The sequence below is a fragment of the Gasterosteus aculeatus genome, chromosome X (assembly GCF_964276395.1).
Source record: "Gasterosteus aculeatus chromosome X, fGasAcu3.hap1.1, whole genome shotgun sequence".
Lineage (NCBI taxonomy): Eukaryota > Metazoa > Chordata > Actinopteri > Perciformes > Gasterosteidae > Gasterosteus > Gasterosteus aculeatus.
Window position 1 is genome coordinate 14667906 of NC_135698.1, and position 24421 is coordinate 14692326.

Here is a 24421-nt window from a genome sequence, read left to right on the forward strand (position 1 = left end):
CTGGATCCCTCACTGCGCCGCAGATGACGTAACGCCTCCTCGGACCCCACCCCCCGACCCCCACACACCACCCACAACTCTGGAACGCCCTTCTTTCAAAAAATCAAGACGCGTTTCGATTGGCTTCCCGAGGACCGCGTGACGAACGGTCGCGGGAAGTCCTCTGCCACGCGCGTGATAGGAAGAAGCCTTCTCCACCGGTTCAAACTTTTTTTTCCTTTTCCGTAAACATTGGTTTGTTTTTTTACTGTGGAAAGACGTGTTTCTGAATTGGTGAGTCATCGCTAACGTATCGACGGATACCGATACTCGACTGGACCCCCGTGTATCCGGTGGTGGTGGTTTAATTTCACTTCGGGACGTTGTTCCGCAACTCACTCCGGGGCCATTTCTCCGCGCTGGATGGGCGTGTAGGAGTTGGCTCACAAGTTAACGTTTCACTGGATGCTAGCGGACCTTTAAGCGACTCGCGGTACTTTTTTGACACTTTGAAGTCGATACCTTTATTTGAAGGTAGTTGGTGGTCGTATTGAGTCCTCTCTACGAACGGTAGTGGGGGTCCAGCCGTTTTTTTTTTTTTTTTTGTTTTTTTTTACCGTCGACGACCCCGGGGTTTAAATCCTGAACATGTCGAGCTTCAGTCGCCATCGGCACGGATCTCCGTCTCCTAGAGTTCCACCGATTCGGCAGAAACTGCAGTTCACGTGCAGCGACGGGGAGGACGAGCCCATCGAGGACGTCAACAACAGCACGGGCGGAGAGTCCGGCTTCACGGAGATGGACTCCCCGATGCCGGTGCGACGGGTCGCCGAAGACAAGCGGCTGGAGGGCGACAGTAGCCCGCTGAACCGGTCCGGCGGAGACGACGACGTGGAGCTGTGGGACGAGGAGAGTTTCGGGTCTCCGACTCACCTGCGATCGCCGAGAAGCGTTATCTTCGCCAACTGCTCGCCGTCGCCGCGCAAGGCTTCCCGGTTGTACGGAGGGTCACCGGAGCGGTCCTACGTGCAGGACGACGGGGAAGGATCCAGCTCCCCGATCCCGGACTGCCCCGACACACCGCCGCACAAAACGTTCAGAAAACTCAGACTTTTTGACACACCGCACACACCAAAGGTTCGTGTTGATTCATATGTGCTGTGCACACATGTCGTATGTGTGTTTATCAGAGACAACGTTTGGCAGCGACCTTCAAGAGCGCATATTTGGGCCATTTGCACATTTCTTTAGTCTGCTTTGGGACTTTTGTCATAAGTTTCAATGTGGGGAAGAAACAAGTAACACTAACCCTAAACAAACACCGGGGCCATTTTTAGCATCCAGTGAACAGCGATGACCTACTTAATGCAGAAGGATCTTTTGCGCAATGTCCCCACTGTAACTGATACGACACGTGAGGCTGTATGTTTGGGCATGTTTTTTTTTTTTTTAATCCTAGATTATACAGCATTCACGTCAAGCAACCTATTTAAAACCTGCAGATTCCAACACTCCAACCCAGTGTGTTTATTTACCCGGTTTAATCAACTAGCTTTTGATTATTTAATTAACAAAGCACTAAATCTGTCTTGTGTCCTTTTCCCGTCCTCCAGAGCTTGCTGTCCAGAGCCAGGGCCTCCGGCCCGGGATCCTCCAGCAGGAGAGTTGCCCTGTTCAAGAATGCGGAGGCTTCGGGGAAGTCGATCACAGACACGGGCAGGAAACAGCAGACCCCCCATGTCAACTTTAACCCCTTCACACCCGACTCCCTCCTCATCCAGTCCGCTACACAGCAGAGGAACAGGAAGCGAGCACACTGGAATGAGTGAGTTTATCGGTTTTGTTAGAAATCCCTCTTGTCTTAACCTGTAGTGCTGGTCAAAAATAGCATGTAGCTGTAGTTAATATATTGGTTCTACATTTACCGGTCAGTTGGTGTGTTAGAACTTGTCCTTATGTTAGTGAAGCAATGCAAAACCTATTAACCGCCAAGCTGGACAGGTTAACCGTTTGTCTTGAGCGCAGATGGAAGCCATTGTTATAATGACCAGATACGTTAAAGCCGTTGAATAAGTGCAGGGGGTTTGGCTGGGAACCGAGACCTCATGGTCACCGGAGGATTTTGCCACGTGCTTGTGAAACCTCCCCCCCCCCCCCAGTGCTTCCCCCTGCTGGGGAGAATGCTAACCAACACGGCCTATTGTCTTTCAGCTCTTGTGGAGAAGACATGGAGGCAAGTGACGGCGAAGGAGAGGATGAAGTCTTACCTCCATCGAAGGTAATTAAATGTTCTCTTGATTTGCATAGTGATCTGCAGTTTACTGTTGGGTATATAATGTTAGTTGATTTATTTATCTTGGTGGGACACTTGTTGCATTTTGTGCAGATCAGCTGCTGCACAAACCCACGTTTGTCCAGCACACACTTCCTCCAGAGTTGTAACTAATGACTTACTTCATTGATCAACCTGTTATGTGTTTATTTCAGTTAGATAAATGCTGACATAGAACATATTCTGTAATTTGGGGGGCAATTGCAAATAACCTTTCTTTGCTACTCAAAATAAGTATTCCTGTGAAGATTTAATTGCACAATAGAACAGTGGACGCATTGAATTATCACAAAAAAAACTTAGTTTTAGGCCCAAACATGCTTATTAAAAACAAAAATAGTCAGTAGATATATTACAAATAAATAGTTTTGACAACAATTTCTTATAATCACTTTCCCAAATGCCGTATACCATGCAGATTGATTTTAGAACACATTTTTGAGAGGAAATCGCTTTAATTTAAATGGTTGTGTAAAATGTCGGTTGTGAAGTCGCTGAAATGTAAATGCTAATCATGAATGTGTCCTTCTGTTCTCAGAGGATCACCATGATGGAGAGCAACATGATGTCCAGGTACGCCTCGGAGTTCCTCGAGCTGGAGAAGATCGGCTGCGGAGAGTTTGGTGCTGTGTTCAAGTGTGTGAAAAGACTCGATGGCTGCATCTACGCCATCAAGAGGTCGAAGAAACCTCTGGCCGGCTCCGTAGACGAGTACGTTTTTTTTTTTTTTTTTAAAGAAAAGTTTTTTTTAATGAAAGCCTCAACAATCAATATTACATGATCTAAAGTTGTTGCCTGGAAAACATCCCCTTTTCCCGCCATTGCGTTTTTTTTTTAAGTCCACAACTTGCCCCAGACATGTCTTAATTAATACCGCCTGTTCCCCTCCTCTGCAGACAGAACGCCCTGCGGGAGGTGTACGCCCATGCCGTGCTGGGCCAGCATCCCCACGTGGTGCGCTACTACTCCGCCTGGGCCGAGGACGACCACATGCTCATCCAGAACGAGTACTGCAACGGCGGCACGCTCTCTGACGCCATCTCCGAGAATTACAGGCGGCTCAGTTACCTGAGCGAGCTGGAGCTGAAGGACCTGCTGCTGCAAGTCACACGGGGCCTCAAGTACATCCACTCCACATCTCTGGTGCACATGGACATCAAGCCCAGTGAGTACCTGGGCACGCAAACGTTGTACCAACTGTGGTCCTGATAACATCTCGTATAGAATGATGGACTTTAAGATACGGCAGAAGAAATAACCCTGTATTTGTGTCATTTCATATAGCAGGAGTCAAAGTATAAACTAATGGAAATGTCTTTTTTCATAGGTAACATCTTCATTTCACGAAAATCTGTATCAAGCTGTGATGAATGTGATGATGACGAAGGAGTGACCACCAGCGTGGTCTACAAAATAGGTAGGCTGCTTTCACATGGCCTCCCTGGTTTGTTTTGTTGCCCTTTTGACTGATATTTTCTTCCGTTACTTGTCGTGGAGTCGGGTCCCCGCTTTGATCTGTTCTGATCGTGTTCGTTTTCCCTCTGCAGGGGATCTGGGTCATGTGACACGAGTGAACAATCCACAAGTGGAGGAAGGTGACAGCAGATACTTGGCCAATGAAATTTTACAAGAGGTTGGTCATCCTACTCTTAAGAAGTGCCTTTTGACTTTGAATAGGGCTTCACAAAGGTGTTAACATTTCTCCCCGTTGGTCCGATTTTCTTTCGTAGGACTACAGTAAGTTGACGAAGGCGGACATCTTTGCCCTGGCCCTGACTGTTGTCAACGCCTCGGGGGCGGAGCCTCTTCCCACCAACGGAGACAAATGGCACGAGATCCGAGAGGGAAAACTGCCCGCCATCCCCCAAGTGCTTTCTCCAGAGTTTCTAAGTCTTCTCAAGGTAAAGGACAACCGTCTGTTCCACTTTTATCAGTTTATATCTTTGTGAAGACTACACATGTCTTTGTGAAGACTACACATGTCCCCTGTCGGATGATTAATTCCTTTCTAAATTTGTTCTGAATGAAGGTCCTTGATAAACTGATTTTGAGGCAACTTAATGCTGTTTTGGCAGAGACCAACTATTTATCTGTAGCTTATATCTGTTGTAAAAGTTAATTTTAACAATTCAGCTCATTAAAGCTAATTCAACTTTTAACTGAATAATTTCTATTGGGACATGACTTTCTAGCATCTCTTATCACAATTTTGCAGCGCTTCCTTATTTTTTTTTTTTAACGTAATCCCTTTTCCTTGTAGCTGATGATCCATCCTGATCCAAGTAGACGGCCGTCAACGTCCGAACTCATCAAACACCCGGTGCTCCTCACGGCTGCCCGGATGAGCGCCGATCAGCTCAGAGTGGAGCTCAATGCGGAGAAGTTCAAGAACGCACTGCTCCAGAAGTAAGTAATCAAGTTTAGACTAATGCATCCTACTGTTTGAGATTCGTCTTTCCTCAAGTAGATAAGCCGTCCTTCAAGTCTCAATCCTAAACTGTGTCCCTTTTTTAAATTCTCCTCAGGGAGCTGAAGAAGGCCCAGCAGGCTCGAGCTGCCGCAGAGGAGAAGGTTTTGTCCACCGACCGGGTCCTGACCCGCTCCACGGTGCAGTCCAATCCCAGATCCTCCAGACTCATCGGCAAGAAGATGAACCGGTCGGTCAGCCTCACCATCTACTAAAACTTCACCGGCCCCCCCTGACAGGAAGGGAAACCCAAAAGGCTCATGGACCTATTTAAATTAAACACGTTCAGATGGAATCAATCAAGTTTTTATTTTCCAAGTGAGCCGTGTCACTCGTGGTGTTGAACTAAACTCCAGACTCTCATTGCCAACATGGTTCAGCCCTTTTTTTCCCTTTCAAATTAACTTTTACTTTTGGAAGATAAACTGTCATTCCTGAAAGGTAGATACTTTACCTTACTTTTTTATTTTTACACTGTCATTCCATAAGTTTGCATGAACGTCAGGCTCCATCACCGTTTCTGTCCTTGCACTTCCCTTCGACAAAGCCTGTTGGCCGCGGACCGAAGCCGCAGTGAAGCTCTCAGTGTGAATGTACTTGCCGTGTGCACCTTACTGCCTGTCAAATGCCTGATGCTGGGTACCAGAAGGTCTGAGAACTGACATGTCCGTGTTTGTATGGAGCACTTTGGAGGCAACACCTGGAACTTGCCACATTTTCTTTTTTTTTTTAAAGAGAAAAAAAAAGAAAAACCTGCTGCTATTGATGTTTTATGTGTATCGGGGTTTGGCCCATTTCAGGTTGGATCGTTCTAGAGGTCTTTGGCTCTTATTTTGATGTAGCAGGAGGCTTCCCCCCATCCCCCATTTAACGTTTATTCTTCTGGTTGCATGGAGAATGGATCATCCCACTCGAGCCAAAATCCTCTGTTTTGTTTGAAGTACCCAAACCAGCAAGCGACACATCTGTGCGGTTACGTCTGGTAATTCCCCCGTTCGATAGGTGCTGCCAACCCCCTTGTAGCATTAGAACAATCATCGTCCTGTTCTTTAGGTTCTCATGTGTTCTGTTATTTTTATTGATTTATTTTCAACACGCATCGTCTATTACTGGTTATACAAGTATTCAGTGTCTTTTTTTTTTTTTTTCAAAATTCTCCTAAGCTCTAACACAACAACTTTTCAGTTGTTGACCTTGTATATATGTTCTTTCAATAAATTCTTAACATCTACGTTTTGAGTACTTTTCACTGTGATCATGTGTAGGAGGTTAACATTTTTTAAATTGGTCCGATTGCGGTCTTTTGAAATGAATTAAATGTCAGAAATATAAATGAGCGTATTCTGTCATACAAAAACATTATAGTACGCCGCAAAGAAATTTCTATTATATGCCTTAATTAAAAAAAAAAATAGTGCAAAATGTATAGTTTGTTATGTATTATGTCAAACAAATATATTTAAAAAAATGTATTATGACTGTCTGGGTCTGGTTCAGCATAAAGATCCTGGAACTAGCACAGCACTGTCATAGTAAAGCATAACATTCAAATGGTTCGGGGGAAAGTGGTCTGCAGGATGCAACCAGCGGTTTTCCTTATTGGAGATGTATGATTTATCTAAAACTGGATGGGCCTTCACACGGCTCCAGTGATCCACTGACGTCTGTGTGAAGAACATCTGGCCCGGGTACCTTTGGTCTGAGGGAAGGAAAGTATCAAGCAAATGTCACAGATCAATTGAGATCTATCTATACACACATACACATTTATTTATCTATATATATAAAAAAAAAATCACACACAAAAAATCATAGTGTGGTATAATGGCAAATGTCATTTTTATTTAGACATAGATTGCAGCGGATGCTATATCTAAAAAAAAAAAGGGTATAGTGTCTTAAAGTATAATGTATAAATGTCATAGAATGTCACAGTAAAGTATTTCAAAAAACGTAAATAAAGTAATTGTGTATTATCAAATGTAATATTCATATAGCATGACACCAAAAATAATTAGTAATAAAATGTCATAGTATGTTAAATTCATATGTCACAAAAGATATTGTACAGTAGGGCATAAAGAAATATGACAATATGATGTAATATGACATTGAAAATGTATAAAAAAGTGCACGGCCTATAGTATGTTTTAAATTAAAATATATTGTACTTTATTTTAAAAAGTGGTAGTATCTTAAATGTCATAACAAATGTCCAGTCAAAGTATATGCAAATATAGCAGATATGTACCGCCTTAAGTTTGAAGATAAGCAGCAAAATTTGAGATAAGTTATTAGTTTAATTTATTCACATTAAAATGCATTTAATTCAATTGCATTTAACAACCGTTGAACCTTTTACTCCCACAAAGAGTTCCAGCGAACACAAATCTAAATTCTCAGCATGAACTCTGGAACACGCACGCGCACAAAACATCATCTGATGAGTTTTTGGTGTGCGTGCGTGTGTGGGTGTAGTTCTCTCGCTGAGCGGTGCTGCAGCTCTTCAATCACAGCGCGCGCGCACATCATGTGACTTTTCCCCTCATCGTCGCGTCCGACAGAAAGTTCCTCACTCGAGGATAAGAAGAGAACAGGAGGAGGAGAGGAAAATAAGAGAGGAGGAGAGGAACATAAGAGAGGAGGAGAGGAGAAGAAGAGAGGAGGAGAGGAGAAGAGAGGAGAAGAGAAGAAGAGAGGAGAAGAGAAGAAGAGAGGAGAAGAGACCTCCTCATCATGGCGCTGCGGGACGAGCTCTTGAAGTCCATCTGGCACGCCTTCACGTCTCTGGATGTGGACAAAAGCGGGAAAGTCTCAAAGTCTCAGCTAAAGGTAAAACTGGGCACACGCACACGCGCGGAGATACGCACACACAAACGCACACACGCACACACACACGCACACAGCAACGGAGACGCACCTGTTTCTTGGTCGATTAAAGCAACTAATTGGTGCTCAATGGGCCCAATAAAGTGAACACACGTCGATGTGAGACCGCCGGAGGTCGGAGGGAGAGTTTGCGCGTGGACTCCGAGGCGCGAGAACGTCGTCGCGTCTCTTTCTCCGTCCTCTCAACGTGAGACCCGGCGGCGGAGCTAACGCGATGCTAACGCGATGTGACAGAAGGCTTGAAGTGACGACGCGTGCAATTTAAAGTTCTAAACTTCTGCTATTGTTTATTAAATCTTCAGATGACACATTCGTGTAAACCCGAGAGCCGGATTTGACCGCTTGAGTTTGTAAACTATTGTGTGTCCGATTGTTTTTTTTTAGAAAACCGTGAGAGATGCTCAAAGTTCTGAGAGCACAAAGTGCTCATAAAGATCAACAGTATTATAAATCAGTGTAAATAAATTAAAATAAAAAGTACATTTGTGAAAAAGGTTCCACAAAATAGTTTTGCATGAATAACGTTATGAATGATCGGTGAATGACCAGCCAATCGTTTCAGCTGTAATTTTCATACAATATTTCCCACTGAAAATAGAAGTCTGTCCCTCAATCTGTAGTCAAGCACACGAGAGTACTCCTGTACTACTAACTGTGATACAAACACAATCCGTATCAAAGTGTTCTTGTGTAAACGGGCTATTTGGAGCGTTGATCGCATTCAAAGCAGATACCTGAACCTTTTATGGGAAGATTAGGTTAAATGTTCTGTTGACGCAAAAGGAGCAAATTGCAACGATCGTGAACGGAGCCAAACAAGTACCGGTAAGTAATGTTTCCGAGAACAACCGACAACCTGACACACCCACATATTTCCAGCTGTGTGTCACACAGACATTGTTCAGCAGTTTTAACTTAATTATTTAATTCCTCTCTGAGTGCAACACGTCATCTGTCTGATGTTAAGTGTGTTCATCAAAACGATGATCGACGTGTCAGGCTGAACTCTAAACAAAGCAACCAAAGGCCTTTTTTAATATAACATCATATAAAATAGACCTCAAACAAACACCTGCTTTTTAAAGGAACAGTTCTTGAAGCAGAGATATTGTGATTTATCTCACAGAGACAAGCTCTCTGTTAAAAGACAGAGACTAAATCATAGCAATAACAACTGAATTACTCTTTTGTGAATGTGGACACATGCTGATATTTAAAGTCTTCAAAATGACATTATACATCTTCATCTACCAGGTTCTGTCCCACAACTTGTGCACGGTGATGAAGATCCCACACGACCCCGTGGCCCTGGAGGAGCACTTCAAAGACGACGACGAGGGCCCCGTCTCCAACCAGGGCTACATGCCCTACCTCAACCGGTTCATCCTGGATAAGGTAGGCACTCGTCCCACTGTGATGACATCATAGCGACCCACCGCACCAATGGAAGGCCTTTATCCCCTGTGGGGGAGGGACGAGGGGGGGGGGGGGGGTAAAGGGATGTTGTGATGTCAGCAATGGAACTTTAACGTAATCCCTTCTGGCTATTTGGACTTGTTGATGTGTGATGTCATAACGTTGCAGATAGATCTGGCTGAATGGCTGTTGCCATAACAACGACGGCGGCCTGCCGGTGTGTGGTCATTGTTGTTAACATCAAATTGTTGAATTTGAATGTTTTCTCTGTAAATGTTTTTAAGATTCACTGACCTCGGGGTTATTTATTTTTTCATCCATATAGTTGCCTCATTAGTTGCTGGCTCCGACAGATTTAAAGAAAGTTGTTTGACCGGTTTAACCGGCAACAACTCACTTCAGTCTCTGTAGAGTCATCATACTTTAACACGCCGGGTCCTCCTTTCTACCTGAACCCTTCTGCTTTTTGTTGTTTTTTTCCTGAGAGTCTTCATTTAAAAACTTCTTTTGAGAAAATGTAAATCCTGCATTTCGGTCCGTCATTACACTCTTGTGTACACCCCCCCCCCCCCCCCCCCCCCCACACACACACACACATTGAAGTGTAGGTGACCGGCGAGGGAGGAGGCCGTCGCTAAATTTATTCAACTGCCCTCACCTCAGGAAACTCCACCCGGTCAGACAAGGAAACTGTGTGTGTGTGTGTGTGTGTGTGTGTGTGTGTGTTGAAAACCTGATTCAGATGGAAAAGTGAGAAGTGGTGGTCACTGTTGTAAAAGTAGAAATTTAAAAAGTAGAACTTTTTTAATTTATCTGGCAGCTTTGGTTACTTATCAGATTTTCATCCCCTTCCTTTCAAGGGAAAACCACAGTTCTGCAAATTGTGAAGTTTTGGATTAGTTTAGCGTTGAGTAGAAGAAATATGCGATTTGAAAAGGAATCGGCTGGAAAATGCATCAGAACAAAGACGGCAGCAAACTGCTGCACATCTTTTTCTTGCAGGTTGGTATTTCTACTTGTTCATTTGACCGCGTCAGTGTGGCGTGATCGCGGAGCTCTGGCAGACGGCTGATCGGTCGAAAGCTGAGGACTCAGCACTCTGTGGTTTGCTAAACAAGTGGAACTCTGTGACCCTGAAACACTGGTGATGCGTCGTCATGAGCGGCTGCAGACCGAACGTCATGATGTTGGGCTCCGGTTGTATCTCTGGGGTGGACTTGGTTCTGATATATATGATGTATTTCTCTCTTTTTGGTTTATAGGTTGAAAATTGGAGGAACTGGCGTCTTTGGTCTTAATCTGACACTCACATCTGTGTTTGTGTTTCCACGTAGCTGCCTACTGATAATGAGCAGTTGTTGTGTTTCTGTGAGGCGATGTGAGTTGCTTCTGCAGGTTGCAGGAGATGAAGCCGCAGCCGGAATCCTAATGAACATGTGGCCTTAGAGAGGGATGGGGGTGGGGGGGCAGCACCCACAAGGCTCTCATTGTTTTAGTGGAGAGAGAGAGAGAGAGAGAGAGAAAAGCGACAGAGCGGGCGAGCCTCAATGACAAAGAGAAAAGCAGAGGAGCGTGACACTGCAAAGTGATGGCGAATAAACGTCTCTGCACTCAAAGCCTGAACCCTTCTTCATCACCCTCTTCATCACCCTCTCGAATCACCACAGGAGGGTTCTACACTGTTTTTTTCCCACAAGAGTTGATACATCTTTTTAGAAACTTCTTAAAGTCAAGCAGTAAAATTAACTTCTTAAATTCTCAATGCAGAATGAGTTGGATTTTCCTAAAAGAAAAATACAGACTGATATCAGGACATTCCGCTATGTTCTGGGCGCAGTTATGAACCGCACATCTAAGAGAAGCTACGGAGACGGCGGGCATAGAAGCAGATGAAGACGTGTAGCGAGGCGAAGCACCTGGTGGAGGAGCTGTGATTTAAGATGGGTGGAGGAGCTGTTTTCTTGTTTCCTCTGTGGCTCGTTTGACGGGGGAGAACCGCCAGGCGTCTCCATGGAGACGCTCCGGTCCACCAACCCGAGGAGGACATTTCTCCTCCAAAGCACAGATTGTCCCCCTTTTTCTTTCTCAAGAGCTGCTTTGCTCCCTTTTTGCTCTGGAATTCGATCTCTGTAGCTTTAAATTTGTTTTACTGAAAGGACCAGTATCCCGCTCACATTTGTGAATGAATACATAAATATGAAAGTGTGTTTACGGGGTCTTTAGCGCTACACACTGTGTGTTGAGGATATTGTCTTCTTGAAGCAACTTGCTGAATCCAAGGAACACCTTTTCTGCTCCACTTCTAGAATAAAAACCCCCAAAATGGTTTGAAACCGCACAAACTTCTGTGCTCCCTGGAGAAACAAACGGACTCACCCCAGTTGTTGTTGTTGTTGTTGTTGTTGTCGTCCTTCTGCTTCAGGTGACGGGCAACTTTGACCTTCAGGACTTCAACAAGATGTGCTGGACGCTGAGCTTCAGGAAGAATCTGGATCAGAGCCTGCTGCTCATCTCCAATGACGACGCCTTCAAGATCTGGTGCATCTTCAACTTCCTGTCGGAGGACACCTACCCGCTGACCGTGGTCACCGAGGAGGTGAGCCGCCTTCTCACGTCACCGCCACCATTCAGTGTCAATGAGTGCAGTACACAATCTGTGTCTTGGCTACTAACAAATGAAACGATTCGACTGGTAATGTGAGTACAGCTGAAACAAACCAGCCAACCAACCAACCAATCAGTCGATTGACCGTAAAACTAAATACGGTGCGAACGTGACAAAGTTTATCGTTCGCTGATCTTCTTTTACTATAAAACTGTTTCCCTAATTGAACCTTCAAGTTTTTAAATGGAGGACTTTCAGCAGTAGTTTATTGGTGGCAGTATGAAAGCTGACATTTAAGACATTTAACTCTTATTCAACCTACTTATTAAATTTCGGAAAAGCCCCTTCTCCAACATTGAGGAAGTTACCTCTGAGTCCACTGACGACTCATCTGAAGGAGCTTTTGATCGTTCAGGCCCCAGCGAGAGCTTCCCTTTGGTTACAATGTTCAGTTCAGCGTTGAAAAACGCCTGTTGCTCAAGAGTAGAAAAGGAAGTCTGCAGCTTCCTGTTCTCCTACAAACGCTGGAAGATTTATTGTGGGGACAGCAAACATCGGCGCTGAATCACAGGAAGAAATGTAGATTTAGGCGTTAGTGTGCTGCGTAGCAATAACAAGGAGGTGAAATACAGTGTGTGTAGGGGGGGGGGGGGGGGGGTCTTCAATGCACATGAACCGCTTTCATAAAAAAACGGACAATCAAATAGCTTTGGTTTGTTTTTATTTAGTTTATGTGAGTGTCCGTGCACTAACGCCCCCCCACAGATCGAGTACTTCCTGCGTAAGCTGACGGAGGCCATGGGGGGCAGCTGGGTGGAGGAGCGCTTCGAGGACTACAAGCTGCAGCTGGACTCGAGGCAGCAGAGCCTGAGCGCCTGGCAGCTCATCGGCCTGGTGGGCTCGGGTCACTTCAGCAAGGGCATGGAGCGCCAGACGCTCTCCATGGGGGTCAACGAGGTCTACCAGGAGCTCATCATGGACGTGCTCAAACAGGTGGGGGGGGGGGCAACGTAACAAATCAAAGTAGAACGTTGCTTCACAACACTAAGAACATGAAACAAGGAACTCAGTTTGTGTGAGAGGTCAGTGGATTTAGGTGTGAAAGATTGTTGTGAATGTGTTACCGTAGAGACTGAAGGACATTTGTCCTCTGTGGTCTCTTTGGTGGTTTACGTGTCCGTCTGTGGAGTCTCGTGACTTTGAAGAGAGCAAAGGAACTTACTTCTTGAACCGCTGTCTGCAGGGCTACATGATGAAGAAAGGTCACAAGAGGAAGAACTGGACGGAGCGCTGGTTCATGCTGAAGCCAAACTCCATCTCTTACTACGTCGGGGAGGACCTGGCGGAGAAGAAAGGAGATATATTACTGGACCGGAACTGCGACGTGGAGGCAAGAAGGATGCATTTGATATGAGACCAGGGTTTGCAAAATATCAGGGATATAACCTCTATTAATAAGTGTTGTTTACAACCTTTTTTCAATTCAAATTTATATTGACTTACTTAATGATAATAAAAAACAGAGAAGTTTTGTGTTCTTAAAAACGGTATTCTCTGACATTGCTCTCTGCAGCCCCTACCAGATAAAGATGGAAAGAAGTGTCTCTTTCTCATCAAGTCGTCCCAAAAAACCTTTGAAATCAGTGTGTCGGATAAGAAGAAGAAGCACGAGTGGATTCTGGGTGAGTGGTGACTCGTCATCACGTTTTAAATATTTGTATTGATTACACCAACATTAATGAACAACCTCTTATACACGTTTTGCCTTTTAAAATGTATTCATTTTAGTTTTTTAAAGTTTATTTTTGCCAAAGCTGCATCATTAATTATGTTGAATATTTTCAATAGTAAACTTTTCAGTTTTTTTATTTCTTATATCAAAGGGAAATTGATAAAAATGGGAATTAAATTATACACACTACGTGGCCTACACCTAAAATATTATTTTCATTATTGGCAAACCTGTGGATCCTCCTTTAATTCATTTATCATGTGTTCTACTGCATATCAAACGTTAAACTTTTGTCGATTCGCTCTATTTTCCGAATTCAAACCATCATAAACGATAAAGCCAAAAAGAAAAGCAGCAGAAAATAACGTGAGAATATTTAAGTTTTGCTTTTTTTTTTAATCATTTATTTCTTTGCCCTCAGCCATTCAGACCTGCGTGAGCCTGCTGCGTCAGTGCCGGCCGGCGCCACACCGCGAGGCCCGGCAGAGGCGGCGGGACCTTCGACTGAAGCTGCGTGCCGAGCAGGAGGAGCTGCAGCTGAGGATGAAAGAGCTGCAGCTGGCCAACGAGGCGAAACAACTGGAACTGGAGAACATGAGGAAGGTGAAGAAAACAAAACAACGCACACGTTAAATGTTCCGTCCGGTTCGAGATCGGTTCCTTTTTTGTAGCTCATCCGGTTTGAAATGGAAGCGTTGACTCGAGGAGGAATCCCTGATCACATGACATGGTTCATGCTGAGCCTGTGACGCATCCTCCTCAGTCCTAACTCTGACCGGCGGTGCTTTTTATTCGGGCCGAAATGGAAAAATTTGTTTCACTACATGAATAAATGTATTTATTTAAGTCACGTACAAAATCACACTGAGGATGTTGCTTCTGGACATCAGAGGAAGGAAATGTGTCAGCTAGGAGATGCACTATATGTAGAAATAATTGTTGCTGCAGTCACAATGAGTACTGCAGATGTCATCATAACAAAAGCCTCAAAACTGATTGAACAACATTTCTCGGCGGCGGCAGCGTTCGGTTTTAAAACGGGAAACTCTTGAGTAATGTGTATTCACTGTAAAGATCTTCTACCCGATACTGATACCAGAAGTTGCTACTAGGAATGCCCATTGAAGGACACAGTGTCTCCATTAAACATGTTTTTCCAGTGCAGCTGGAAACGGATTCCCGCGCTCTGATGTCACCGCTTGTGACTACGTGGACTAGACGAGTCTTGATGTGGATTTGTTTTTTAAGTTATCGTTTAAACATCTAAATCCTTGATTAGATGTACTTGTGCACAGAAGAGTTATCCTAATAACATAAAAATTCCCAAATGACTCATTTTCATATCTGTACTTCTGTCTTCAGTAAAAGCGGCGAAGAGGAAGCGCCGGGATTATTTACAGCAGCATTATTATTATTATTGTAAATTCATCACATGTTCCTGTGAACAATCTCTCAATCATCATGTCTGCATGCTACATGAAAACAACTAGTGCTTCATGATGGGATACATAGAGCAGTAAAACAGGAAAAGGAGGTTAATCCTCTATAAAGCTGAAAAACCACCAAAAGGTTCCTTGTTTATATTCTGTGTCTTTACTTCTCCTCCGTCCTCATCATTCACGTCCTGGTCGGAGGTTAACCACGTGCTCTGCATGTTCCGCTTTTAGGAAAATCAGTTGATAAGTGGGGAAATGTGTGTGTGTGTGTGAGAGAGCATCATATACACATCTGGCCACTGTTGGTTTACGTAGTTTTTATACATATTTCGACAAATATCAACACGTTACATTCTTAGTTGAATAAAAGATCGGGATATACAAGGATATATAAGGATATACTCCTTCAACGTAACTACGACAACACACATAACCGTAATTCAGTACAGTAGTACAGTGCAGCACTCAAACACAGTGGTTGTGTAACGTACAGATTGCCTTTGTGCCACACTGCTCTCTAAAGAACGCACAACAATCTGCCATTGAGGTGACGGTCCTATCTCGCATACTGATGGTTGCATGAATGCACAATGAACACACACACACAATAGGCAGCCCGGCTCTCACACTGCGCTGCTATATTTAGTGGACCGTCTCCCTTAGACACACACACATGAGGTTACAGCTCAACTGCCCGTGAAACTTGACAATTAACTTCCTCTGACACAAAAACTCAATGGCTTAAAGAAGATTTTTGTCCTCACACTCACAGATTTTTGTGAATGTTCTCATTCATTCAATGTTCATGTTGTTGATGATGTTGACGTGTCACTCAATAACATCCTTTTCCGTTGTACACGGCAGTAAACGCAAAGAAATACTTTTGTAGTGCTGTGTTGTTCGGCAAAATTCAAAATCCCGTTTTTCTGGGGGCAACTTAACTCAATACAATTCTGGACTGTTGAGATGATGTAGACCACCTTGGTTTGCAGTTCAATTTACAGTTTTTTTCAGAAGTTAAAGCCATGCACTATTCATTTATCTCGTCAGTCTATTTGTAAATGAGAATTGGTTCTCGATGGATTTTACCTAGTTAAATAAAGGTCCGGCAAAAAAAAAAATATTAAAGCAATGAGGCTTCACCCTCAATATCCTTTTTCTATATATCGCTCGACTTTAAGGGTGAAAACCTGTTTAGAGAAAGTGAAACGGTGCTTTTCTATACTTATACGATCTTTCGTTTTGGACCAGGCTCTGGAGGAGGCGGCGACTAACGCAGCAGAAGAAGAACAACGGCGTCTTCAGACCCAAACTGAGCTCCAGGACCGCTACCAGACGGACCTGGAGAGAGAGCAAATGGTACGTCACCCTCCACCGAGTCATCGGAACAGGTGGTGGAGCAAGAGCAGACCCAAATACAGCTTCCTGTTTTTGGTATACTGAAGGCTTTTTATTATCTATGCAAGTTTTTTTTTTGATAAAAGGTAAATATTTAGTTTGGAAAATTACAATCCTGAAGTATTTCTCTCTTCAACAGGTACGGAAAGAGATGGAGAAGCAGGTGGCTCAGAAGTCCACCGAGCTGGAGCAGTACCTGCAGCGAGTGCGAGAGATGGAGGGCATGTACCGCCAGCTGGAGGACGCCCTGGAGGACGAGAAGCGCGCCCGGCAGGAGGAGGAGGCAGTCCGCAAGCTGCAGGCACGGTGGGTCTGTGAAGGGTGGAGGAGGAGGAGGAGGAGGGGAGGGGGGGGGGGCAGGCGGCATCTGCAGACACGGTGTGTCTATAAAGGGTGGAGGAGGAGCACAGATTCATGAATATATTCAGCTGACGGAAAAGATTCAGTATGTTATTACAACAAAGTAAGTGATATTAATGTGAATTCTAAACCAACCACTCAATGTGAGCGGTGCAGGTCATGTGACCAGAGAGTCAAACTGCTTCTCTCGTGTGGCTTTCTTAAATGTGGTCACAGGAAGGACTACAGTTTGGCCTTCACACTTGATTTAAAAACAAAACATTGTTATATTGTGGCTAATAGCGCTGTCTCGGTGCTCCTACAATAGACTAGGGCGGCGCCCCTTCGTGGCACATAAATAAAGTGAACAAAATCGTGTACGAACGTACAGCGTGGGAACGCCGTGCTTCACTCGGCTCGTCCAGGCTGAATGCGGTGATACGCTGAGGGAAATATTACATGTTTATCACAGATTCAACACATCAGATTTAAAATCCTAAAAGTGTGGTCAAAGGAGACAAGCGATGATGAAAGTGATGAAATGTAATACACTTTTAGATTTGCTTGTCATCCGATAAAAGTTAGAAATGTAACATCTGTTTGTTAAGAAGTCTGCCTGCTCCTCTGTTTTAGAAACGTTAACTTCTACTTCCCTCTCTTCACGCTTCCTTCCTCTTTGCTGACATTTACTTTCCGTCTCACGGCCCAGGGCCCTAAAATGACAGTCTGTTGATATTACAATAGAAGGTCTTGTACAATTTATCTGTCACTTTATATTTGGCGCAAAATGAATGCAGTGGAAAACTCAAACATCCATTAATAAGATTACACAGTAGTTACCTTATATATTGGTTATTTAAATCTCTGGATGGATTTCTATACAACGTGTGTATTCATTAAATTAATTAACCCAGAAGTGAACTTTTAATGACTCATAATCCTAAAAATGAAAACAATTCATTATTGCACTACAGCACCACCTGCTGACACATTGACGCCTCACACACAGATTTTCTACATCAACTTTTATTATCCAGACTGATAATCAAAAAGCTAAATCAGTACAGATTTAATACATTCACTACTTGTATAAATATTGTTCATATAAATATATATAAATACATATGTACATACAGTACCAGTTTTTATATATATATATATATATATATATATATATATATATATATATATGAGAGAGATATATATATATCTATAGATTATATATATATAAAGCCAAAATGTCAGGATTGTACAGCAATCCTGTCTTTGTCTGGCGATGTCTTTATCAATAAATCAAACATTCTTTCGGTCTACAAAGGAGGGGAATGACCGTAAGCAGGTTATTAAATGCCTCCTACGGGATTATTGGAATTACTCGTCTGTGTGGAGCAGGTTACTGGAGGAGGAGGCCACGAAGAGGGTGGAGTTGGAGGAGTTCCACCTGCGGCAGCAGCGCGCAATCTCCCAGACGGAGGCTGAGAAACGGGAGCTGGAGAAGGAACGTGTGGCCAAGGAGAGCGCCCTGCAGGCCGCCATGACACAACTGGAGCAGCTGGAACAAGAGAGGAAGGGGGCACTGGAGCAGTACCAGGTCAGCTGACAGCAGGGGCGGGCCCAGCGGGTCCATAAGGACAATGTAGTGTTTTTTAAGTCAAAAGGAACAAAAACCTTCAATGACAAGGTATAATAATAATGTGTAAAATTCTGAGAGAGAGAGAGAGAGAGAAAACATATCAGCGAGCAGTGTAGAGACGTGGGGGATTGATGTCATCTTGAGCAAAGAACGATATCCAGGACATGTTACCGATCTGAGTTCTTAATAACTATTACAGTTTTCTTTACACGTGTTACAGTCAATGAAGTATTTCAAAGGGCTCTTCTTAAATCATGAATTAAATAAAGACCCCTCGATAACTTTCTTGTGTGAGCAGACCGTGATGAAGAAGCTGGAAGACGCAACCAACAACACAAAGACCTGGAAGCACAAGGTGGCTGAACACGAGGGCATGCTGCGGCTCATTCAACCAGGTAACAACAACAACAACAGGAAAAATAACCTCCGTCCGTTTGTGCAATGGGTCACTCTGAGGGGAAGGGCTGGATTTTATGACTACGGTTAAAATCAGCTGTCAGCTGTCTGATAAAGTATATTTCTCTTTTACTGTTTTACTGGGAGGAGGGGAACTAGTGACCCGAGGTTGAAACGGACACAGAGGACCTCCGTTCATCTGGACAGAGTCTAGGATGAGCTCCTTACTTCTTCAATTTCAAATGGGGCTTCATCACTGTTGCTTTTGTGTTGCCATTTACAATCCATAGTATTGACAAATACTTGGAAGTATTCATACCTCTAAGGGGATCCCCCTGCCTCCTCCCGTCCCAACTCCAGGTTCCAAGGGACAGCAGATGATCACCAATTGGGGTCCTGCAGCGTTTTCTGATGCAGAGCTCACTCTGAGGCAGAAGAAATGGCAGGAAGGCAAGAACCAGACAGCCGAGGCCCAGTAGAGCCTCCGACACGCAGCTCCGAGGCGGAGACACTGCCCGGGAGGTAGACAAACTCTCTGGTGACCAGATATTGGACGTAGCTGAAATTTGGAAACAAACGGCATGATATTAGAATCAAAACATAGCAAGAGCAGACATGCTGGAATAATGAAAGCTTCGTTATCGTTCTGTCAGTCGCAGGACATGAAATGCTCAGTGTGGCAAAGTCGAGTCATTTATATGGATAAAGTGCAAACAGTAAATTGGGAGGAGGATAACGTTTGACCTTTGAACCCTCGGCGCTAACATGCTCACGGTTCACGCATCCGTTAAATCTGTTTTTACATGTCATTAGTGGAAAAGAGTGCACGTCGCTACCTTTTATCCTTTATTACACTACCGCTTCTAACCAGAGTTCATTCTGTTTGAGCATGTTTTCATGTTGTAAAGTTAGGAGATGTTGATCAGCATCTAAATGAGTTGTAAGTTACTGCTACAAACTCTCTTTTTGCTATATTCCTGTTAGCAAAGCCGTCAGCGTGAAAATATAAATAAAAGGGATTTTCTACATATATATTAACAATGGTTTTTGCTGTTGTCCTTACTAAAGTTTAGCTGAAGCTTAATCGGGCAATCGGCCAAAATTTCCCCCATAAAACAGGATGCTAACTGAGGAACATTTGTCCTGTGTTGTTGTACTCTAACATCAGTGCCTTTGATAATGTTATAAGTGTATATTGATTTCTCTATTGTGTTTTATATAAATGAAAACGAAGAGTAAAACATGTCTTGAATAACTTGCCTATGGCATTCCTTTTTATTTGGTATAAATGATTAGCACAAAACACCTGCAGCAGAACTTTTAAAAACATCACACAAACCAACGGCCTGCTGCACTGCTGCTGTGACCTCACACGTCCACCGCGGGGCGCCGCAGTACCACGAACACCAAGCAGGGCTCAGCATGTCGGATGGCTCCAGGCTTCTGTCACAATGCAGTAGATGCTTTAATTGTAGTTCAGAGGAACTCAAGTCCAGAGCTTCCTGAAATGAAGCTAATCACTGTCTCCGGTGTGGGACGGAGACACCCTGACGGTAATTCTAATAATGTGCTACTGAAGTGTCGTCTGGTTGAAAAGAGACTTGAGAAGTTCCATTAAGACAAAAGGAAACACTTTGGACACTTGAGTGTTGATATGGAGATAAACTTGGGTTGAACAAATTCAAACTAAGAATAGCCGATAATTCTGATGTATTTTGATGTCTTAATGTTTGAGTTCATCAATAACTTTCATCCATTCAAGATTAATAAATTCTAAACCTGAAATAAATGAGTTTTGTCGGCTGTCGGGAGAATTGCAGAAACGGTCAAATAATCAACTAGACGACACACAGTTCATGTACAACTGACATGTTATTAAAAAAAAAAAAGATCAATTGTTTGAATCATTTATCAAGCAAAAATGGAAATAGGAGAATTTAAATATTAATTTCCAGTTTTGGACACAAGCGATGTGAAGACGTCACTGGTTCACCGTGCAGTCTCCATTAAATGTTATTTGTAAATAGTTTAATTATGCCTGAATGAAAAAGAACTTAGAACTTGTTAGCTGCAGGTGAAGATTACAAACGTAGACACACAGCATTCGCCTTCATAACATAAAAAAGCTAGTTACAGTACAACCATAATGTGTTTTTAAGTTGTGTAGATTTAGACTGTTGTACATCAGCACTGGAGAAACATTCTTGATATTGATGTGTTCATTTTAATTAGTACTAAGAGAGACTGTAAATAACTTGGTCAACCATCGATGAGCTCCACTAGATTGACACCGGACGCTTCGCTGCAGGTTATCTGCCGACGGGCCGGACGCTCAGGCCGATCCGGACACGACTCGATGTGCTCACACGTCTCCGCCTGCCAGGACACGAAAACACAGCATCATCTAAACGTTATGCAAAACAGACCGCCTGGTAAAATCAGGCCCAAAGATCCCTAACAAGTTAATTCGCTCCATCCGCCCTCCGTATCGTGCAACAGTTGTTAATTTGAGTGAGACAGACCAAACACACACACACACAAGTTACAATACGCTCCCAAAAATCTGCAGCCCAGATGCGCTCTGCACATACCACAGCTGCACTAACATTTCTTTATGCAACAAGATGGTCATTAAGGCAAAGTGCCGCGCTCTGTCAACCCCCCCCCCACAACCCCCAGCAGCGTCTGTATCCCATCATGCCTCTCTCTTTTAAACATCCTCACACTCATCAGCCTGAGGTTATGAGGCTTGTGGCACGCGTGCTGCATTCCTGGGAGGTGATGCGAAACAGAAATGCATTAAATTCCCTGATCTGGAATCCATCGCAGGGGGTGTGTGTGTGTATGAGAGAGAGCAGTGGGGGGACTTAGGTCAGAAAAAATGGCGGGGTTAAGGGGTCTCACTGCCCCCCCGAGTACCAGAGCATCTGAGAGTTTGAAGACGTCTAAGGAATTCAAAATATATAGGGGTTTGAAAGTTTGAGGTATTCTGGGTATTTACAGCGAGTGGGGTTCTCCGGAGCCCCCGGGGGGCTGTAGAGGTTTTATGGATCAGAGGTAGCGCTCTTGGGACCATCAAATAAAAATGCCTGCAGAACATTTACCTTCCTTCACAGTATCGCCGATGACAATTCATGGAGCCCAGGGGGCCGATCCGGGCGCATCCAGAGCTCCGAGCATCTGGCGAGAGCAGCGGACAAAAATAGCTTATCACTGCATCTTCACGTCATACATTTCTACAGAAGATTGAAAGGTGTCCGGAAAATTCCTTAGACAGGCCAACGACGCAAACAGATGTCCTCCCTACTCCTCATGGAAGTGGAAAACACCGAAGAAGACCAGCAGCAGCATTCCACTTCACACCAAAAAAGAAGAACTGGAACCTGGAAGGAGCAGAGGAGTTTCACCTTATTTCACCTGTGTTGCCTAACCCAAATTAAGATTAGATAAAGATAAATTAAGATATTTTGTGAGGTTCAAGGATGCAAGGAGACGAAATTTGGGACAAAGGATCTGGGTCCAATCACCTCATCTGACTGAGGTCGACTCTGCAGCCACAGAAAGGCTGAATCAGACCCATCTTCCAATTCTTCATTCCTGATATAAATACCCTCTGACAAGATGAGCGGGGTTCCACTTTGACCTCCTGTTGGTCACTTTGCCCTTATAGGTTGGAGGTTACCATACGTGTAAAAAAGAAAAATGCACTACTTTCCTACTGTAGGTCATGTGCCAGTGAATACGCACACGTCCATGCGTACGTAAGTGTCCACACCTTGATGAGTCAATGCTGCATGACATTCATGCACCCTGACAGCAGAAAAATGCAGCAATGCATTTTTCTAAACACCTACATGTGCTCTGGACCAACACAGATGTGGAGACATGGTTTGGTTTCATTCGGCCTGATGCAAACTGGAGGACGCCAATGACCGGCTGTCTCCGTCTCCCTCTCTATCGGGGAGGAATGCCTTACGTGACAAGATGGAGAGACTTCAACAGTCGACGTCTTTCTCTTCCTCCTCCTCCTCCAACAACACACAAGAATGTCGGCGCAAATATAAAACACAAGTGTTCCTGTGAAAAAGAAAAAAGAATCCCTGCAAGAATCCCCCCCATGGACCGCTCTGCGCTCCTGCCAGCACATGCACTTCTTCTTTTGTCTCTTTTTTGTTTTCCACTTGAAACCGTCCCATTGAGCCAAGCTCGGAGCTGGCCTGCGACCAGCGGATTGTTTACCAGCAGCCTACTTGCATCCTAATTGCACAGAGCGTATAAAACTAGGCTAAAAATACCCAGAGTACAGCGGGCTTAAAAGGAAGCAGGTGGACTCGTCGGAAGAGCTTTGTTGTTTCACCAACAAGTGCTTGGTGAGGTGATAGTGGGTGGAATTACCTGCACGCTCCTGTATCATCATCATCCTCATCATCCTCTTCATCCCATTCCCTCAACACTCGGACTCTCTCTTCCTCGGGGATCAGCGGGTCGTCACGGCTCATGGACCTCCTGCAGCGAGGACACCTGAAGTCACACAATCCATCCTGAGCCCCCTTCTGAGTTACCGGCGTGCATTTAAAGGAGATAAAAGATCCGTAAATCACTTTTAGGTAAAACTCCTAAACAGCTCGTTAGCCTCACTGCTGTCATCGAGTATGTCGGAGTAATCAACAAGCCAATCTGTACAAACTACATCATTCATAATTAACTCATGCAAACGATTCAGATTATCCGAGAGGTGTTTTATGCTTATTAACATCCTTTAGGCCACACTAGCATTCAGCAGATTATGTTAAGATCTGTTTGCAGCCTTATACAGATTATGTTAAAAACAGGCAGCTGAATGCACCATGTAAGAACTTCATATGATTAAAAGTGACTAGAAAATGTATTATTCAATGATGAAATACTTATATATGTAATACTAATATTAATTCCACCTAAGGCTCAATCTGTAAATGCACTCTCTGCCTGCTTAAAGCCAACAGGAACGTTCAATAATAATACATAATTACAAACACGTCTTGACAAAAAGCCTCCACTTAACAGACAGATGAAGCTCTTACGTCTGAAAAGAGTTTAACAAACCCCTTGGAAGGTTTCAAAGAGCACGTCTTAGAAATACAATAGATTGCTAAACCGTTACTCGAGTCATCGCTCCATTTTGTTTGAAAGTAATGAAACCTGCCTTAAAAAAGAGTCCTAACGAGGACAATGTGACAGTAATGCTTTGGCTCAAAGTGGCGTCATCTAATCCAAAAGAGCTAAAGTCACATGTCAGCTGGCAGCGGGGGGGTGTAACTATAGTAAACATGCTCTTTTGGAAACAGGTTTATGGGCCACTTGTGGGACATCCATCTGCTGGAGGTGCAGAAGACGATGTGGAGCTGAACCCCGGGACATCTCGGGAATACGATGGAGATTCGCTCGGCTCGTTGACTCGATACAAGAAAGTTAAAGAGAAGAAACAGTTGTAGCTCTAATGTGTGTGTCCGTGGCTTTTGTTGAGGCGCGCACACACACACACACACACATTCAGATTAGAACATATTGAAGGATATTTCTATAAGTGTCTCATAACGGGGAAGATGGGAAGTGAATGGACTGCGGTTCAGATGGTCTTTGGCTTTATGAAATGAACTTCCCCTCCGGCGCCCCACACGCTGGAATCTCCCGTCTGTCCAAGTCCATCCCGGACACGTTTACGCTTCCAATGCAACAATGAGATTTGTGAGAAATCAAACTCTCCAGACACAGCAGAGAGAACAAAGAAGTTGAATGAATTACATTTATATTTGGGGA

The 24421-nt window shown here is 44.0% G+C and overlaps 2 protein-coding genes and 1 long non-coding RNA gene across 3 annotated transcripts; 2 read left to right on the forward strand and 1 right to left on the reverse strand.

Moving 5' to 3' along the window:
• Window positions 1–135: 135 nt before the first annotated feature.
• On the forward strand, window positions 136–6009 carry wee1 (WEE1 G2 checkpoint kinase). Its single transcript, XM_040161871.2, has 10 exons — window positions 136–1116; window positions 1593–1804; window positions 2191–2257; window positions 2850–3022; window positions 3208–3476; window positions 3639–3728; window positions 3859–3944; window positions 4042–4212; window positions 4572–4717; window positions 4837–6009. The coding sequence occupies exons 1-10, from the start codon at window positions 628–630 to the stop codon at window positions 4991–4993; spliced, it is 1860 nt and encodes a 619-aa protein (XP_040017805.2). The 5' UTR covers window positions 136–627; the 3' UTR covers window positions 4994–6009.
• Window positions 6010–6602: 593 nt separating this feature from the next.
• On the forward strand, window positions 6603–19877 carry swap70b (switching B cell complex subunit SWAP70b). Its single transcript, XM_040161873.2, has 12 exons — window positions 6603–7610; window positions 8922–9062; window positions 11506–11679; window positions 12454–12681; window positions 12932–13078; window positions 13262–13370; window positions 13842–14023; window positions 16108–16215; window positions 16394–16560; window positions 17986–18184; window positions 18525–18621; window positions 18983–19877. The coding sequence occupies exons 1-12, from the start codon at window positions 7515–7517 to the stop codon at window positions 19099–19101; spliced, it is 1767 nt and encodes a 588-aa protein (XP_040017807.2). The 5' UTR covers window positions 6603–7514; the 3' UTR covers window positions 19102–19877.
• A 170-nt stretch (window positions 19878–20047) lies between these two features.
• Window positions 20048–22005, reverse strand: LOC120808761 (uncharacterized). The gene is made up of 2 exons (XR_013451171.1): window positions 21727–22005; window positions 20048–20998 (listed from the first exon to the last, which is right to left on the reverse strand). It is a non-coding gene; the product is annotated as an uncharacterized LOC120808761 (long non-coding RNA).
• Window positions 22006–24421: the final 2416 nt, after the last annotated feature.

Excerpts from the sequence above, each read along its gene's own strand:
- wee1 (XM_040161871.2), top strand. The coding sequence starts at position 628 with ATGTCGAGCTTCAGTCGCCATCGGCACGGATCTCCGTCTCCTAGAGTT. Across the intron at positions 2,258-2,849 it reads AAGTCTTACCTCCATCGAAG|AGGATCACCATGATGGAGAG; the intron begins GTAATTAAATGT and ends TTCTGTTCTCAG. Across the intron at positions 3,729-3,858 it reads CAGCGTGGTCTACAAAATAG|GGGATCTGGGTCATGTGACA; the intron begins GTAGGCTGCTTT and ends TTCCCTCTGCAG.
- swap70b (XM_040161873.2), top strand. The coding sequence starts at position 7,515 with ATGGCGCTGCGGGACGAGCTCTTGAAGTCCATCTGGCACGCCTTCACG. Across the intron at positions 7,611-8,921 it reads TCTCAAAGTCTCAGCTAAAG|GTTCTGTCCCACAACTTGTG; the intron begins GTAAAACTGGGC and ends TTCATCTACCAG. Across the intron at positions 11,680-12,453 it reads TGACCGTGGTCACCGAGGAG|ATCGAGTACTTCCTGCGTAA; the intron begins GTGAGCCGCCTT and ends GCCCCCCCACAG.